Source organism: Rhinolophus sinicus, linkage group LG07, assembly GCF_036562045.2.
Source record: "Rhinolophus sinicus isolate RSC01 linkage group LG07, ASM3656204v1, whole genome shotgun sequence".
Taxonomy (NCBI): Eukaryota; Metazoa; Chordata; class Mammalia; order Chiroptera; family Rhinolophidae; genus Rhinolophus; species Rhinolophus sinicus.
In genome coordinates, this window is record NC_133757.1 from 50,864,520 (window position 1) to 50,884,639 (window position 20,120).

At 38.2% G+C, this 20,120-nt stretch overlaps 1 protein-coding gene and 1 pseudogene across 2 annotated transcripts in view; both read left to right on the plus strand.

Annotated features, from left to right (window-relative positions):
* Window positions 1-20,120, plus strand: part of VCL (vinculin) — a 94,797-nt gene that overhangs the window by 16,907 nt on the left and 57,770 nt on the right. For both annotated transcript variants that reach the window (XM_019745883.2, XM_019745885.2), the window contains exon 2: window positions 15,785-15,855. In XM_019745883.2, the coding sequence (XP_019601442.1) occupies window positions 15,785-15,855 (71 nt within the window). The remainder of the gene's footprint in view (window positions 1-15,784; window positions 15,856-20,120) is intronic.
* LOC141572958 (U6 spliceosomal RNA) lies at window positions 1,166-1,254 on the plus strand (annotated as a pseudogene).

Genomic DNA, 20,120 nt, shown 5'->3' on the forward strand with positions numbered 1-20,120 from the left:
GCACTCATCAGAGTCATTTATGTAGTTCTGATGCTAATTCCAGGCCACACACTCCCTAACGGTGCATCTCTGTGTCACCTGAAGAAGTGTCACCTGCACATTGCCTTACAGAATTCTCAGGACATAATTCAAAGAATGAGTTAATCTAAAAATGTTAGGATGCAGGAAATGCCTTCAAGGTCTCTAGTTTACTTCTCTTTTAGTAAAAAAGAAAGAGAAAGAAAATATGGTACCATTGAATAATATTTTTGGTGGACCAGCTATACAGAAGAATTCACAAGGAATTTACCTACACCATATCCACCTAGCAATCGATGAAGTATGTGCACCCTGAGGAGAGAACTTGGATTTGTCCTAAGGAGGATTACCTAATTGTGTGATGATTATTTAAGTCGCTAGTATATTATTGAAGCCTCTGGTATATTTATTAATTGCTACGTTGTGTGGTATATTTATTAATTGCTATGCTTGCGTGCTAAGGTAGGAATTCACACTTTAAAATCAAATTCATCAATGAAAACTTTTGACATTCTCTCTCAGTCTGCAGGGATTCTCTGCTGATATTGTCTTCCATATAAACTCAGTTTGAAGTGGTTTCCATTTATGAACCAATTATAGACTTGTATTCTGCAATGAACCATGAGTGAACTTGATATTTAGTAGGAGGACTGAAGATAAAAGGATTGTAGTTAGTTTAGTGTTTAGGTACCTTGCCAGCATTATCGCTAATATTTTCCTTAAAACAGCAACAAAGCTAAATAGGTGAATACAGCCCCATTATAGCGTAATTCCCTCAATTCCAACTAATTCTGTTTCTTCGTTTTGCCCAACTGGGCATAAGTAATCTACGATGGTGGAACGAGAATTTACTACTGGGTTTAGTTGTCTGTGGCAGCTGTTCGACGTCAAGGCTGTAGTGTTGATATTTTGTATTAGTAAACAAGTGAAACAAAAGGAAATAAACTTACATTTCTGTAAAAGTCTTTCTCGTGATTAGACCAAGGTGCATCTAATCTATTAAAGTTATCTGAAGAGCAGTGATAAAATACAATCTGCAAAAGGCACAAACACAGCCAGTATTGATGGGGATGGTTGATAGTTCTTTTTTCTGTCTGTACATCTTGGCCAGTTTGATCTGGATGTGCTGTAGCTGTTCTCTTATTTCACTTTTCAGCAAGTTTAAAACTGAGTCTGAACCATACGGAGAAGATTAACAAGGATGACATGCAAATTCGTGAAGCGTTCCATATTTTTAATAATGCAAATAAAAAGTTTTAAAACCTGGAAAAAAACAAAAAACAAACTGAGTCTGTACTCAGCCCACATGCATTCACACTAAATTACGTTTGTAGTAGTAGTTGAGAAGGAAAGGTAAAAGCATTAAGAAGAAAAGCCTAAAAGTAAAACTTTCAGGGTTTATTTAGTATAGGTGCCATAAAACAGTTTTTTTCTAAGAGCATTTTAATTGGTAGCCTCTAACCATTTGACACATTAGTATTACAAAATTTCCAGTTCTGGCTGCTTGTAAGAAATGTGTTTGTAGTTTGAGCTAAAAAATAAGAGTGATTTTGCTGTGGCCCTAATTTAATGGGTCAGAGTGTCTATTACAGCCTGGAGCTACATTCGGTTACTATACTGAATAACCTCCAGTGGGCGAGCGGAATGCTCCTAATTAGGAACAACACTTCAAGACTGTTGCCATTGGGTTACTGTGTCAGGTTTTGACCACACCTGTTAAAAAAAAAAAAAGGCTACATTGTTGGTTAGTTCTGGTTTAATTTTAAAAGCTAGTTGCCAGTTGCAGCTGGGTTGATTCAGGTGATCATCCCTAAGCAAGTAACAGTTAAGGAAATGAAGCAGCTGAAGCGCTAGCGAGCATAAACCTCGTCAGTGGAAACCTTCCAGCTTCTGGGAAGAAAAACTAGAACAAACTAGACATCAGTTGATTAGACTGCATCCTGATGGTTTATGTCGGCCCATTGTGAGCTTGAAGTTTTTCTTGTCCTTATTGCCATTTAATAGTTCCATTGAATCATAGCATCATGCAATATTTCAGAACAACACTTTAGAATCATTGAATCCCTCTCCCTCATTTTAAAACAAATACAGTCAGGTGGTTTAGGATTAGAGCATCGATGTGCTGATGTCAGCACCACTATCGGAGTGATTTTAGGCAAATCAATTAACCTTGGTGTTGTTCCTCTTCACCTGTAAAATGAGATGAATGTACCTACCTCTTAGGTACCGAGGTAGGTAATGGGACCTACCTCCTAGGGTTGGTATAAGGATTTAATGAAGTAATAAAAAGCTCCTGACTTATAGCATGTGCTCAGTAAAAAACAAAATGAAACAACCTTTTTATAGGGGAAAATGGAAGTCACAAATGACTGCAGTGTACTGCAATGAAAGAGGGAAAGAAAAAGGGACTATTATCTTCCAGGCTGTTTTTGGTTATTCACATATGTATTACATCCTTTAGCCCTGGGAGAGATTTTACTTTTCCCATTTTACTGATAAGGAGTCTGAGGCTCAGAGACATTAAGTTACTGGCCCAAGGACACAGAGCTAGTAATAGCAGAGTGAGATGAGAGTCATTCCAAAGCCCCAGTTCTTTTCCCACTATTCCATGTTACCCAGGAAAGGGTCTAGGTCCCAGTTTTCCTAAGATAAAAACAGGTTGCTTTTCAAAAATTCATTTATAAATTGGGTTGGAGTTATTTTTCCATAGGGACAATGTTATAAATGGTGGTTACATACTCAGGCTTAGCTATAAAAGCTATAATGTAATTGAAATTCTGCACATTTGTGAACTAAAACTTAGAAAAAGTGTGTTTGCAGTTCTAGCTGTTACAGCGGAAAAACCGAAAAAATAAGTATATTTTAAATTCTGTAGAGTGATAGTACTCTGAGAAAAGTAGATTTGGTTAGAAGATGGTGAGAAAGGAGATGGAGACTGTTTTGATGTGGGTGGAACCTCTGGGATACTTTAATGGACTAAACATTTATACCTCACACAGAAACATCCTATATTTGATGACGCTTTGATGGTGTACAAAGCATATTCACATGCATTATTTCCTTATAACCATAGATGAGATAGGATGGGTCGTAAAATTGATCTGCTTTCCTTTTGCAATATTTAGCTTTTTTTTTCTTCATGTTTTTATCCATTATATTTTTTTAAATGGCCTGTGGGAGTGCAGCTATTCACCTTAATAGAGCCGAAGAGGATTCGTGCATAGGTGTATTGAAGAGAGAATGAAAATAAAAGAATGAAGGTCTTCCTGAGTTAATTGTGCAGAAATAGAAGGAATTAGAATGGAATAGGTAACGAGTTTGTGTGCAGATATGAAAATGGTAGAGTTAAATGTTAACCTATTTCTATTAACTATTTCTTGACCATGTTACTTATTTCAGATGGCACTTGTTTTCTGAGCACTTATTGTGTGCGAGTCACTGTGTATCATGGCTATGAGGGAAAAAACAGTTCAGATCCTACCACTAAGGAGTTTGTTCTCTGTCTGAAGCATCTACTAAAGACTACATTCAAATCATTCAGTGATCTTTTCCTCTCCCCCAGAATTTAGGAATATGCAATAGTTATTTAATTATGAAACTAGTGGAACTAATACTGAATTTCCATTTAAGTAGTCTTTTTAATAACTAAAAAAATTGGAAAAAACGAAAGGAGATTGAGTGAAAAACAGTCCTTTTATTTTCCCATACTTATTACTTGAGTTCCAGTCACTAAAGGAAGAACCAAAGGTGAGAACGGAGGATCTTTTTGTTCTTTTGTGCAGCGTTTACTTGTATGTGTTTGAAACCAGTACAGAAACCCCTTTAAGGAGGGTTTGATAGACTCTACGTGAACGTGGAAATATTTGTCACCTAACAATGTATATTGTTTGCAATTTAGGAAGTGTACCTAAAACAGAGGAAATGAAGCCATGACTTGGTCCTGCAACTTTCTTAGAGGAATAACCTCTCTGGTCTTCATTTCTAAAGTGAAGGATTTGGATTAGATTGCCAAATTCTTTTCTGCTCTGTGAAGTGGACGGAGCCATAGCTTGTGTTCCATTGAGAGAGTTGGGGAGAAAGTGGGTGGTGGAGATCAGTTCCCCGAGATGATGACCTGCTTTATTGTTAAACTGGTGGCCACTCAGCAGGAGGGTAAGTGGTTGTGAAGTCTACAGAAGAATCCTGAGTTGAGGGAGACAATGAAGCATTTGCAAGTTGGAGGCCTGCCCACAGAGTTCACAAATAGGGACCTGCCAGCATGGCTGCTCTGCTAACACTTATCTAGCCTTAACTGAGCTATTTAATTTCATATTGGGTTAGAAATAAACAGGCAGCGTAACTAGTGCTAAGGAAAGTGTGCGGCATGAAATGAGCTTACTTGAACCTACCTGGTTCACCTGCTGTTTCCCCCATTTGATTGTGTTCTCCTTGATGTACATTTAAATTAACTTTTAGACAGTTGGTCAAAATTTGAACCTTTTTGGAAAAACTGGTGGTTTTCCCATTATTTAATAGATTATATAATAAGAATATGGTTGATACATTTTAGAAATTTAGTGTATGTTTTTCTGATTGTGAAGGCAACGCATACTTAACTTTTTAAAAATCTGGAAAGTACAGAAAAGGATTAAGAAGAAAATACAAATCATCTGAAACTCTACTTTTCATGTTGTATTTTCCTCCAGTCATTTTTTTGCAATATGTTTATGGGAGAGTGGGATGTGAAATTATTAGTGAACTAGCTGAGGCATAAGTAAAATTTCACAGGATACTCATGATATTGGGGAGCTTGCCTAATGCCCTGTGCTCATTGAGACTGAATCTTTTTGTTAAATCAGGTGGCACAAACTCAAGATACCTGCAGGGCCAAATAGGTAACGAGTGAGTCAGACCCGTTACAGGAAACTGGGGACTAGTGGGTAGGTGGGTACAGTGTGGTAAATGGAAAAATGAAGGCCCTGATCGAAGAAAACTCCTACTATCTCCAGCTTGTTGTTGCCATGTGAAAACAGGGCCTCGTGTTACCACATTTCCCTGATAGTGAATACAATCTGGAAATCTTGATTCCTTTTTATGGTGACATTTTCCATTTAAAAAAATACTGTGTAGGTCAAACAAAATAGGTCTGGGGCACTTGATCCATACGCTGCCGTTTTGTCACTCCTGACAGAAATGCTTCTAAATCTTTCTCATGGTTCTCACAAGAAGAACACTTTTGGAGAAGAAAATATTTAGAGGAGTTGGGTAAGGAATTTCCAAGAGAGGCTTCAGCAGCTTTTCACTCTGTATAAACACTGAGAGGGTTGCGTGGGATAGGAATGATCCCTGGGTACCCACGGGGATCAGGCGGTCACACACACGAGTAGAATGGTCTGGATAGTAAGATTATAGGGAGTGATGCAGAGAGTATATTCCCCGTATGGGACATGGGGGTTCCAGCAAATTGGTTCCTTGCTGGAATACAGATCTAACATGGCCAAATCTTTTGATGTTTCAAGAGATGTCAGAAATTTGGATCTTTGTGAAATTTCTTGATTATAAAAAAAAAAAAATGGGGGAGGGACCAAACAGAAACCACCCTTGGCCCAAATTCTGCACAAAGGCCAAGTTTGCGATTTGTGGTCTGGATCACGGTTTCCCTAAGTGTGTTCTCCAAGTCCCAGTTCCATCATGTGTTGTTAAAAAGTGAGGAATTCTTGGTCAACTGTATGTAGAAAATGGTGGGTTAAACAAAATCAAACAGATTTCCTGACTGCAGGTTATCTTAGATCCTTAAATATACTAACGGGCCTTGTAAATTCCTAAGAAGAAATAGTCCCTAGATCCTGCTCTCAGAGCTGTAGCTCTGTGTCCACTCATTTTCCTCACTGTCCCTCTTGTCTCTGAGAAGAGATGGCCTTCCTCCTGGTATAGGGTAATCTGTCTCCCTGCTCTCCAGGGGCCTTGCTTCCTAATCAGTATCTTATTTCCTGCCGCCTTTCCTGCAGGCTATCAACATGCATGCTCTTCCCCGATTTAAAAAATAAATAGTGACCCTTATATTATACCATACACATACCAAAAAAGAACTCCAATTAGATCATGGGCCTATGTGTAAGAATTAAAACTATTAAATTCTTAGACTACCATGGAGGAGTTAAATCTTCACGATGTTGGTTAGGCCGAACTTCCTTAGACACTACAGCCCTGTGCCCCAGAATGGCATTTTGGTCAGTGATGGACCGTTTGTGTGACAGTGGTCCCGTGAGATTAGAATGGAGCTGTATTTCCATCCCAATCAGTGAGCCACTGACCTGTTACAGCACAGAGGAGCTGGTCCTGTCAGTGGTACATATTCACAGGGTGCTATGGCCCTCCCTGATGTAGCGTGATGGTCTTCGGAGTATATTTCTGTAAAGTTTTTTTTTTTGAAGACCTCAGATCCTGCACAAGGACACAGGTCCAGAGGAACTAGCTTACAAGTATTAAGTGCCACTGTCACTTTAGTAAAAGCTTTCTGTGGTGGTGTGGAGTCAGCCTGTCCCTGTACTTTGGAACTATTTCCAGGTTGTAATGATGTAAAGCACAGATAAGTTTTATTTCTTCCATCAATTCAACGCCAGAGAGCCCTTTGTGCCAGGTAGGGTCAATGGAACCAAAAACACATTTGCAAAGTAAAAATATTGAGTTCTCAGTTCTACACCCTCTGCATTTTAAACACTTTTAAAAGGAAAATAAATACCATACAGTTACTTAATCTAACCACTGCTCCAACATGCAACAGCCAAAAACCACACCGCCATGACTATCCCTTATGTGCCTTTATCTCTCCATGTTGATGTCTTATTTCTGCTGATCTTCAGGCCCCCTTCCACCCCCTCCTGGCCGTCACGGGTATGCTGAGCGACGCCGTAGCCGGGTGGTTTCTCCTCCAGATTTCCAATCAATCCAGCCCCCATCCCTGTTCATAGAGCAGCATGGACAACTTTGATGTTCTGTTTGTGACCCTGTGGGAAGGAAGCAGGGGGAGGGCCGTGAGGCAGTGTTTATAAAGTCCACAGCCGTGTACAGTCATGTTCTGGGCCCTCGGTCCCTCACCCTCACTCACTGACTCACTCAGGCACCCAGCGCACCTGCCAGCCCTACAGGTTCCATGGGAAATGCTGGATGCAGGTTGGCCAGTTTTTGTCTTTTAACTATATTTTTACGGTACATTTTCCATGGTTAGATATGTTTAGATATACAGATACCACTGTGTTACAGTTGCCTGGAGTGTTCCGTGCAGTGACATACTGTACAGGCTTGCAGCCTAGGCGGGTAGTGGGCTGTAGCACCTAGGTTTGCGTAAGTGCACTCTGTGATGTTTGCACAGTGATGAACTCGCCTGATGACACATTTCTCAGAGCCTATCCCTCGTTAGTGATGCATGACTGTATCAAAAGCACAAGCAATAAAAGAAAAAGATAAAGTAGACTTCATCAGAATTATAAAAGGACACCACCAAGAGAGTGAAAAGAAAACTCACAGACTAGGAGAAAGTATTTGCAAAAGACACATAAGCTAATTAAAATATGAGTAAAGGGAACGAATAGGCATTTGTCCAGAGGAGAGATACACGTGGTCAGTAAGCACATGAAAGGATGCTCCATGTCATGAGCCATGAGAGATAATGCAAATCAAAATTGCTGTGAGACATGGCTGCACTAGAATGGCTATAATTTAAAAATAAACAAAACTAAAAATAGGTAAGAACACGTGATGTTGAGGATGTAGAGAAATTGGAAACCTCATTCACTGCTGGTGGGAATGTTCAATGGTTCAGCCTCTTTGGAAAACAGCCTGGCAGTTCCTCAAGCCATTAAACAGATTTACCATATGATCCAGTGATTCTGCCCCTAGTTATATACCCAAGAGAAATGAAAGCATACATCCACACAAAAACATGCACACCAATGTTCATAGCAGCGTTATTCGTAATAGCCAAAAAGTGGAAACAATCCAAATGCCCATCAACTGATGAATGATAAAATGTGGCACAACCAGACAATGGAATGTTATTTGGCAATAAAAAGAAATGAAGTACTGATACGTGCTACAACACGAAAGAAGCCAGCCACTAAAGATCACATGTTGTATGAGTCCATTTATATGAAATATTCAGAATAGGCAAATCTGTAGAGACAGAAAGTAGATTAGTGGACGCCTAAGGCTGCGTGGGGGTGGGGAAGTGTTGGGGATAAATGAGGAGGGTGACTGCTAATGGGTTTCTTTTTGGGGTGATGAACATGTTGATAAATTGTGATGGTTGCCCAACTCTGAATGTACCAGAAACCAGTAACCTGTCTCTGGCAGTTGACGTTATTGACTGTTGTTTCCCTTTCTTGAAACGCAATTTCTTTGGCTTTCAAGACACTGTTCTGCCATTCCCCCTGCCTGCCCCTCTCTCAGACTTTTCCTTCTCAGCTCTTTTCACCAGCTTATTCTTCAACCAGCTGCTTATCCATTGGTGGTGTTGGGTGTTGGTTTTAGTCATTGTCTGAGGCTTTTAGAAGCACCTGATTGCTTGTTACTTTCCAGTCTATTTCTTCAGCCCAGGCAAGTAAATGGAGGAACCACCTATTCAGTTGCTTATTGAACATTGACTTGTCTCCATCTACATATGCCATAAGTACTAATTAGTTTCCCTCTCAGATCTGGCTTTCCTACTATATTACCTGTACTTCCAGGACACTTGACTTAGGAGCCTGGGTGTCATCCTAGATTTCTCCCTCACCCTCCACGTGAAGTGAGTGTCACGAAGATGCACGCATCTCTTACATCCATCCTCATTTCCATGCATACTACTGCTTTAGTTCATCTTTCATGTATCTTTCACTAAGACTAAGCTCCAAGAGATCAGGGGCCATGTGTTTTCTTCATCACTGTCTGTAATACCCAGCATGTGGTATGCTATATCGATATTTGTTGACTGAATAAGTGAACTAACAAACTTTTTCTTCCTAGTTTTCTTCCCTCTGGTACATTCTTGCTGCTGAATTTTTCTGGTTGACATGCAAACCTAGTAATGTCTTTTGCTTAGAACCATTAAGTAATTCCGCATTGCTTTGAGAATAAAGTATAAGCCCATTGCATCCAAGGCCCTCCGTGATGTGGCCTCTTTCTGCTTCTCCAGCTTTCTATCCTCTCCGCATCTCTTCTGCACCTAATACCCTGTGTTTCCGCCATGTGGAGATGTGTTCCCTGAACTGGCCATGCGTTCACCTACGCTGCCCCGCTACTCACTCCTTTTCCCGGTGAATCCCATTCTGGAGAACTCTTATCAGTTTTCCTAGAGTATCTTCTCTTCTGTGAAGCCTCCCTAACCTCACTGATGCAGAGCTGAAACTTGCATGTAACTCTGTTGCGTGCTACACTGAGTAACAGTGATTTCTTTATGCATTTTCTTGTCATGAAGGGCAAGGACTGAGTCTCCCTTGCTTTTGTATACCCATCACGCACGGTGTGGTACCCTGCGCCTACCACATAGGAAGCAGTAAGTGCTCGATGAAGTGAATGAGTGAGTTGGAAATCAGAGTAGGTTAAGAGTCCTTGTTTTTCTGGATATATGGCTTTTAAACACATGACTCTGGCGTATCATCACTGCATGAAACAAAGGGTAGTGGCAGGGTGGATGGGTCCCAAGTCCATCACTATTGCAGGAAACCCATTAAAAGTGTTGCTGATGGCGGGTCACATACATTATTGTTGTTGCATGTCCCAGGCATGGTACTGGACACAGCTGCGTATCTGAATGGCCGTTCAGTATAATGGGTCGATGAGCCTAATACTTAGGCCATAAGGAACATTGACGTGAGCCAAGTTAAGTACAGGCAGATGGATGCATAGTCCCTTGTTCGGCCGCAATCAGTCCGTCAGTTGGCCCGGCCCTGCAGCTTGGCTCACTGTAACTTTAACTGTAAGTTAGTCTTATGTTTTCATTATTTGTAGCTTCTTGTCCAAATACAATGAGAACTTCTGTTGATTACCATCTCCTTGCTCCCTTTTGATACAATGCGGTATCGTTACCACTTACACTGTACAAATCGGTACCCAAGCCCTCCCTGCTGTGTTTTGTATTCCTGTTTTCTTATGCTTGGTCGCCTAAGGGAGACATCTACATGAACATATTTTTTAGTCTGGAGAGTGGCTTGAACCAGCCACGCTTTCTTTTGCTGGAAAGAAACCAAATCTCTTTCTACATTACTAAACCAAATCGAGGCGATTGTGATAAAAGGAGAAATAATAACAACAGCGGAAGACAAAAGGCCTCTCACATAGAATTTTGAACTAAAGTCACAAATTGAACAAAAGATATTTAAATTAACTACTGAACAAAGTAAGAGCTCTTCAAAAGAAACAGGGCTTACTGCCAAGCCCCTAGAAATGCCCCCAGGCCTTACTCTTTCACTGCCATTATTTCAGTTTATGTGTCTGAGGATGCTTTTATTTCTTATCTCATTCTCTTCCCACCACCTAGTGGACACATGGCTGGCACTGGCTGCCTGTTTATTGAATTGAATGGACTTGGACTCAAACGTTAGAGGCAATTCTCTGAATAAGAAAATAAAAAGAGAAATAATTTTTAGTTGTGAATAGAACCAACAAATCTGAGTTCCAGCAATGGAATAAACTTTGGGAAAAATAAAACATAGTTACTATGAAAACCTGCTCAGAACTTAGACTGTAACTAAAACCTGTTTCTCTCTCTCTCTCTCTCTCTCTCTCTCTCTCTCTCTCTCATTCTCTCAATGTGTGTGTGTATTTTAACCCTTTCACATAACATAGGCTTGCTTTCCCCCCCACCCTAAAGGGAATAAGATTAAATTAAAAAATCAGGCATCCACTTTAGTTTGCTGTCACAACTGTAAGACACAAAATATACAAGAATTAAGATATTTTAAAATGTGCATTTATTAATCATTTTATACCTGTCTTGTTCCCCAAAAGAATATGAGGTAGGAAATGAGGACTTAAGGTAGAAACGATAAATTTAAAGGTGAATTTCCTTTATCAGAGAGCTAAAATGGAGTTTTGCCAACAGGTGAGGAGACACCTAAAGAGATCACATAGTGTAGAAGAAATCCTTGTAAGTGCATGATTTCTTTAAGGTCACATGGCCATTTATTAGCTGAGCTGGACCTAGAAACCAAGTCACCATATTTCCATGCGTGCGCTCTTAACATGTATGTAGCAAAAAAGCATTTGGCTTCATCAGCCAGGTGTTTTGATGACCTGGTCCTGAATGGTTTCGAGAAGCATTTGCCAAGATTCTTACTGACCTGCTTTTTTCCAAAGCTGTAGCCTACTTTAGGAATCATATGCTTCCTCCTACAAAGATTGACCTCTAGGAATGTTTTTCCACAAGCCAGGAAGATTCCTGCTAGTTAACAAAGAACATTTTGTGAATTAATTCCTTTCTTAATCGTTCTATTCTTGTATATTTGGAAAAGACGGGTGCTAGAGAAACAGTCTGTTCTGGTGGTGTGGGGAGAGAGGAGGAAAGTGCATTTCCTGTGATCTCCTGGTTGATGGCTTGAAAACGTGAAGCTTTGTCTTTGGCTTCCTAGACAGGCTTTGCCAGTTGTTCACAAAGAGTAGATGATTTTCTGGTCCTGCATATCTTTAGAGACTGGCTTCTTTGGAATTTCTTGACTTGTTACTTCGGTGATAAAACACTGAGTTGGAAAGATCTAGAACAAAGGGTGACAACCTTTGAATAAATGGGCAAGTCAAGTTATATATTTCTCTGCCTTCACACTTGGCACAGCTCTTCCTAGGCTGACTTAAACTTTCCTTTCTAGCCTCCTTGCCTCTGCTGAAGTCACACCCGGCTGTCTTTCTTGTCAAGTCAATCGTGTGTTCAAACATCTGAGCCTTTGTCTGTGCTCTTCTTTCTGCTTGGGCTGTCTGATCCCCCTCTTGTCCACACCTGGCAACTTCTGACTTTCCAGGTCCAACTCCTTTCTTTTATGAAGACACCACGTAGCAAAGGCACAAATGAAGGTTAATCTAGCAGCTGTGTGAAGAGTGGATCAGAAGAAGGAGGAATCCAGAGGCAGGAAGACCAGTTTTAGGAGACTTAAATAAAAGTCCTAGACCTGAGCTGTCCAATAGGGTAGCCACTGGCCACATGTGGCAATTAAAATTAAAATTATTTAAGAGAAGCCAAGCTGAAAGAGCTACATGCTGTATGATTTTAACTAGATGATATTCTGGAAAGGCACAAGTATGGAGACAATAAAAAGATCAGTGGTTGCCAGGGGTTTGGGGACCGGGAGGGATAAATAGGCAGAGCACAAGATATTTAGGGCAGTTCTCTGTGTGATACCATAATGATGGGTATATGTCATTGTTTGTCACACCCACAGAGTGTACAACACCAAGAGTGAACTGTAATGTAAACTATGGACTTTGGGTGATGATGACGTGCCAGTAGTTCATCATGTAGTACGTCATGATTGATATAGTCCATCAGTTGTAACAAATGTACCACTTGGCTGGGAGATACTGATAATGGGGGAGGTTATTGCTGTGGGGGCAGGAAGTGTATGGGAAATCTCTGTAGCTTCCCCTCAATTTTACTAACCTTAAAACGGCTGTAAGTAAATGAAATTATCGTTTCAAAATTTAAAATTAATAAATGAATTAAAATTAATGTTTCAGTTCCTCAGTTGCACGAGCCACACTTCAAGGGCTCTGCAGTCACAGGAGGCGAACAGTTTAAATAGAACAGTTCTGTCATAGCGAAGTTCTGTTGACAACGTTGCCAAACATCAACTTCCCAAGGGAAATGGCATTCATTCGACGTAGTCGTGTTTTATGTGTTGCGCCCTAAAACCTGGACACCGTTCATCGTACCTAATTCTCGACTGAGTATAGCGAAGGTCGGAGCATCTGTGGATACTGTCCCTGCAAGTATGACCGCAGCTTAGAATAAGACATCCGAGTTAGTGCCCATCACTTAAATATTTACAAATAGCTTTTAAACAAATAGCCCTTGAGTGTGTTTTTATTCTCTATGTCTCTTTCCCCACTTACCCTCTGCCCTTAGAAAAGAGACATAAACTAATTCAATCAAATTCATTCTTTAGTAATTACCTCTACTGGGGTCAGAATATTTGCTATTTGCAAAATTGCTTGAATGGTTTTGCCTGCTGTACTCATGATTGTTTTATCTTTTCATGATATATTGGTCTCCTAGCATTGCTTCCTGTGAAGACATTTCACTGAATTGACCTACAAGTCATGTTTGATTTTTGTTTCCCTCAGTCCACTCCCCACCCTGCTCCCCACCCAGTCTAAGAGCAAGCCCTGTTCTTCCTCCAAAAGAACTAATTCTCGTTTCCACTTTCACATCTTATTTTAAGTCACTGCCACCTTTCCTCAGGACGACTGCAGTAACCTCCTAACTGGCCCTGCTTCCCCTTGCCCACTAAGATCACTTCTCTAAAACAGACAACATGACCTTTTAAAAGGAAAATCGGATCTTGTCAATCTTGGTTCAGCACTCCTGCTTCCTATTGTACCAAGAAGAGATCCCAAAACACCTTGACCTGGCCTGAAAGGCTCTTTGTGTCCTGGCCTTTGCTTTTTCACCCAACCTCGTCATCACACATTCCGCTTCACTAAGCCTCAGCCTCTCTGGCCTCCTTATGGTTCCCTCGTGTGTGTGTATGTATGTACGTGTGTGTAAAATAAAAGGACTCTCCATGTGTCTAAATGTGAATATCCTTCTAGGCCCTTTATACTTAGTGTGAACTAGTGACTGTGGCTGAACATCATCTTTTACTTCATGAAATCATGGCCCACAGCTTTTTGAATGGTTGATTTTAGTTGGAAAATACAGTGAACAATACATCTGGAAATATTCTGTCATGGTTTGATCTGAGAAACTCTACAGAACCAGCTGCTGATTTAAAAGGCTTTTATTGTGATACAGACAGTCGATTGTCTACAAAAGCACTGGCTATGACACAGTGGGGTGTGTGTGTGTTGCTCTTTCTCAGCTATTAATTTGAGAGAAAAAACTTGTACTCATTAACTTATGCATGACTTGTATTCCCTGAGAATAGTTTATTGTGTTATTTTCTTTAGCTGCTTTCTTGTGCATTTAGGGATTTTTCTTACTCGTTTTTCTTCTTTAAACCCAATCAAAAGCTAAATGGTTAAATAGTAGGATTGAGATACTGTCCATTCTGAGTTTAGAAAATTTCACAGATTTCTGCATTAAAATGTGGTTTATATTTACGATTTAACGCTCCTAGGTCCCTTTATATTGATAAAATTGGTGAATTTCATCATTCACTCTATTACCGATTACTTCTTCTAGAATACTTCATAATATGTGATATAGTGAAAGAAACATTGACATCTAAGCCCTACATAGGAATAATTTTGAAGAACGTGAGTGTGTGTACCATTTATGGTATAATAAATACATGTGTACATACACACAATCTAGTTAGTGTGACTTTTAGTATTTCAATATATTTAAAATTTTTTGGCCATTACTATTTAGAAGGTTTATATAAAATAACAAGTAATTACTAAAATTATTAAGTAGGAAATAATTGTACCTAAATAACCCAGGTAACATTTTATTAGTTTTTAAATTACAAAAATTCTGTGTTCGTATTCCAGAAAATTAGAAAACAGGAAATATAGATACAAATTAACTCAAAATTTCCTAAGGATTAATACAACCGCTGCTAACATATTGTTTTATATTCTTGCACTGTTTTGCCTTATACATACGATTTTTTTGGTTTGTTTTAATCATAGTGTATTTATTATTTTTGATTCTTCCTTTTAAATGAAATACAATGTCATAAATTTTCCCATAGTGCTGAGACTTTATAACCATTGTTTTAATGGCCCCATAGTACTAAATCTAAAGATACATTTTAATTTACTTAACTGTTCCTCATTGTTGGATAAGTTATTTAAAAAATGTTTTAGTAGCTTTCATAACAAACATGATGGTGAACACTTTTGTGAACATTATTATTACATTCATTTGGTATTATTGCTCATAGGGTATATTCTCATAAGTGGAATATCTAGGAAGATAGGACATTTTTTAATGTCTCTTAACACACTAACAAATAATTCTCTGGAGAGGCTATCACAGTCCATATTGCCACTAGTATGGTGTAAAACTGTCTATTCCATTGCAGCATTTAGTATTATATAGTTTTATTTTTAATTTGCTCTGTAAGTATGGAAAAAATTGTGTTGATTACTAGTGAAGTTGTATATTTTCATATGTTTGGTTTCGAGTTTCAGAGTCATAATTGCGTCACATAGTTTTCCCAGTTCAATAACATAAATTTTTTTCTGTATAGACATTTTAGCCCACCCAACTTGATTCATATATTTCGTGTACTCTTTTAGAGATGTAGCCATTTGTCAGTTAAGCATACACACATCAGACATATATGTACTAAATGATGAATTTTTCTTTTTTTCCACCGTGTTCAACGCTGTTTTCAATTTAGTTGCTCTGGAGAAGGGTTAATACGTTATGTTTGTACTCCATATTGTTATCCAAGTACATTGTGGAAGCATAATAAAGATGTGGAAGCGTATATGGGAGCAATCGTGATCATTTCAAAATCCAGAAATTTTCTTTGAATCTGGAAACTTCAATGATAGATTTGCTATAAAGTATGTATTTTAAATATGTTTAAATAATAGTTTTAAGTATCTGGGAATTTATATTTGAATTGTGAATCTTTTCCCTCTGTAGGTCGGAAAAGAGACTGTTCAAACCACTGAAGATCAAATTTTGAAGAGAGATATGCCACCAGCATTTATTAAGTGAGTAATTAAAACATTCTTATGTTGCTAAGCAAAATAATCCTCTTCTTAGAAAGAAATATAACTGATTCCAGGAGCAAATTTTTTTTATTTTTTAAATAAAATACAATTGAAATTAAAATTTTTCATCTTTCAACATATAGGTTTTCTACTGTTGATTTTATTCATTGGTGTTAGGCATTTTTAATGTAATAATTTTGAATAAAACCATGACTTCTGAGTTTTGTTTTCCAGAATGGAAAGGATTTAGAAACATTCTGACCTTGGCATGCATGAATCTAAATTACACTCTAAACACCTCTGCTGGGAAATAAGGGAATAATAAACTTTAAAAAAAATTATTGTAATGTATTTCAATAGCATTTAAAATGTAAGTTACATTTACAAATCAATTTTACTAATTTTCCTATAAATAATTTTCAGACATTTTGTCTTATCCTGCATAAAAGCAGCGATACTAATTTTTGAATAGTTAAAACTTCTCAGGTTCTTGATTATATTGTCTTTGATTAATGGCTTTGATCTGTATGGCAGTCAAATCCTAAGTAAAGGCAAAGGCTGATACATAACACAATTAAAAAAAAAAAAAGTAGAACCTCTACCAGTCAGTAAGAATGAGATAAGTATTCAGTTACAAAAAAGGGGCAAAAAATTTGAATAGGCACTTCAGAAGAGGAAGTCCAAATAGCCAATAAACCTATGAAAAGATACTCTATCTCATCAGTCATCAGAGAAATTCAAAATTATTCTATTATAATAGGATTTCTGAAAATATCAGTTGTTGCTGAGGATGGGGAGCAGTTTGAACCCTCATACACGGCTGTTGGGAGTGTAAATTGGTGTAGCCACTTTGGGAAAGAGTTTGGCATTGATAAAGTAGAAGATAGGCAGTTCCACCCCAGGTATGTTCCCTAGAGAAACTTTTGCCTATGCCCATGAGGGTCCATATACAAAAATACTGATGTCGCCATGGTTCATGATGACCCTGCTGGACTATCTACAGTAGCATGGATAAGAACAGTCATGGTGTAGTCATAAATTGGAATATTAATCAATAATCAAGGAATGAGAATTTTTCACTTTACAATGGTTCGTTTTCTGTTCAATAAATTTCACGTCAATTAGAAAAAAAGAATGAATGAAACTCAAAAATAATTGAGGAATGATTGAGAGGTAGTTAGGTTCCATTTATTTCAGGTTCAAAAACATTGTAGAAATAAACTATGTCGTTCGGGATGTCTACTTGGTACATTGATAAAGATGAGTAAGGAATTAAGTGATCATGGAAGTCAGGGTAGTGGTATCTCTGGGAAGAAGGAAGGGGATTGATTATACACAGGAGAAGCGCATAGGAGCTTCTAAAGTGGTAGTAATGTTCTGTTTCTTGACTTACAGTGTTGAGTTACATGGGTGATGGTTTTATACTTATTCATTACATCATACATATGTGTTGTGCAACTTTATGTATGTTATATGTCACAACTTTAAATAAAGTAAGAAGTGTTCCTTTATTTTTATTCTCCTTATGTTCTATTATTTAATTGAACAGATGCAAAATTTCACCAGTATTGCTGTCTTGTTATTTCTAACTTACTTGAGTGGGTGTTTCTATAGAACTATGTTTCTGTTAATTCTACCAAATGGTCATGTGTCAGGAAGTATGGTACCAGAAGCATCTGTTTTCTGTCGAGCTTGTTTTGTGGGAGTACCTTTTTTGACTTGCTTTCATTGAACTTGGTGACCTCCAAGGTGTCTTCCGGCTCTAACCAATATGAGCCTACTTCCTTTACGTGCCATTCCATTGGCATGGTGATACTAAGAGGAATCCTATACTGTCAGTAAACATATTTAAATTAAAGTTGCATTTACCTTACATTAAACACACAGCCCAGCTTGCACTTGTTTGCTTCTCACCCCTTGGAGGTACAGAGTATGGTAAGATAGTGTACAGGGAGTTTTCACATCAGGTGGGTACTTGCACTAGATGACACTGCTGGAAGTTCTTTCAACCTTGACATTCAAGTCTATGAATATCATTTGATTGGTAAATGAATTTCAGTAAACTCATTTCTGCTCATTCGCAGAGATATGCCCTTGAAATATGCTACGTATTATCATAGGCTTCCTCGGGGACTTAGGAAAATTAAGGAGTGTGCCCTAGTTGTGATAACATATTTTAAAAAGCAGGTAACTTTAAAAGAAACTTCATTGATCACCCTTTGTGGTAAGTAGGACACCAACCCCTTACTCTGATAATTGGTAATTTAAAGAAAAGAATTAAGCATTTATCCTGCCTTTCCATAGGTTTATCAAAAAATTAAAAATAGAACTACTGTATGATCCAGCAATTACACTTTTGGGTATTTATCCAAAAGAAACAAAATGAAAAGACTGTTTCAAAAGGTGTCTGTACATCCGTGTTCATTGCAGCATTATTTACAATAGCCAAGACGTGGACGCAGCCTAAGTAGTCCATGAATGAATGGATAAAGAAAATGTTATTAACATATATATATATATATATATATATATATATATATATATATATATAATGGAATATTATTCAGCCAAAAAATTCAGGAAATCCTGCCATTTGCAACAACATGGATGGACCTTGTGGGCATTATGCTAAGTGAAATAAATCAGAGAAATACAAATATGATATGACCTCACTTATATGTGGAATCTAAAAGAAATCCCCCAAACTCATAGATACAGAGAACAGATTGGTAGTTGACAGAGGTGTGGGGTGGGAGATGCGTGAAGTGGATAAAGGTAATTAAAAGGTACAGACTTCCAGTTATAAGATAAATAAGTCCCAGGGATGTAATGTACAGCATGGTGACTATATTTAACACTATTGTATTCTATATTTGAAAGTTGCTAAGGGAACAGATCTTAAAAGTTCTCATTACATAATAGGAAAAAAATTTGTAACTACCCTGCCTTTCCCACACAGACTTTATTTCACTGTTGTAGCCTAATAGTTCTAGTTGTTGAGGGGAATTCCAACCAATAAATGTGGAATAAATGACAGAACTAGAAAGTCATCATTGTGCTACTTTCCACAAAACCATTGATTTGGTAAGGATCATCAATGGATGAAACCAGTCAGAGCTTTTAACCTTTATCGTACCATAGGGGAAACCCTGGTCTCCTTGGAGAGTCAGGGAAAACTAGTGTGATGATAACTGAAAAGTTTACTGAGCAGTGTTTAAAAAGTACATAACTTAAAATGCTGTACTCTGAAATGTTACCTGACAGTAGCCTAGAGTACAAAAACAACATGGCAGTGGTTGTCAAACAAATTTTGGGTCATAAAAATATTCTGCAATTTAAAACATGATGGCTATGAATGCTTTTCTTTAGAATGCAAAATTAAGCAGAAAATAACTTTAATAGATGCCTTGACTGGGAAGGGGAGGGGACAGAGAGGGGAAACAGATGGAAACAATTAATGACATCCTTGGAACTGTTGAGTAGGACATTCTTTTGGGCTGTTTGGTTGATGTTTGGCAGTTTCCAGGGCATGACAGACTGAAGCTTCCTCTGTCATCCACTTTTACAAAGATTTCTGGATAGTGTATACTTTGGCAACACTAAAGAATAAATTAAAAGAAGCTTTAAACTTTTATTCTTAGATCAATCTCTACACCTAGAATGTTAGAATGTCAGGGCTAGAGAAAACAGAAGACATGTGGTCTGTAGGTAGATTTATACCCAAGCAATCTGATAGATATTTGGATATTTTTTAGGGAAGGAAATGACATTTGCAAAATTTTTGACATTTTCAGGATTTGGGGGTCTGAAAAATCAAATAGTCTATTTCTGTGGCTGGCAATTAAGAGCATGTTGGAATGTTGAAGAATGGTTTAATATCAGTTAAAGATTATATAGCTGAGTTGTAACTGTTGATGAGGGACTTCCAATGCTCAGGCTATTGTAAAAGTGAGAGCCATTTTAATATAGAGCAAAATTTGCATTGTCACAGGAAGCCTTTTCGTTGAGGGAGCAAAAGTTATCTGTTCTCTCACTGCACTGGCAGATAGAGTTTACAATTTATTAATTTTACCCAAGATTGCATTAATAGCCACACTTTTGCAAGAGGTGCAGGGTTGCAAGATTGCGATAGAAACTCTCTCAATCTTCATAGACTTGGAAAGTGCTGTATATTAAAATGTTGGTTAGACTTGTCCTATGAGAAGTCATGTGTTCCTGTAGAGACTGTCAGCATGGAGTAGAGCTACTGTACTCCATGTTTGCAT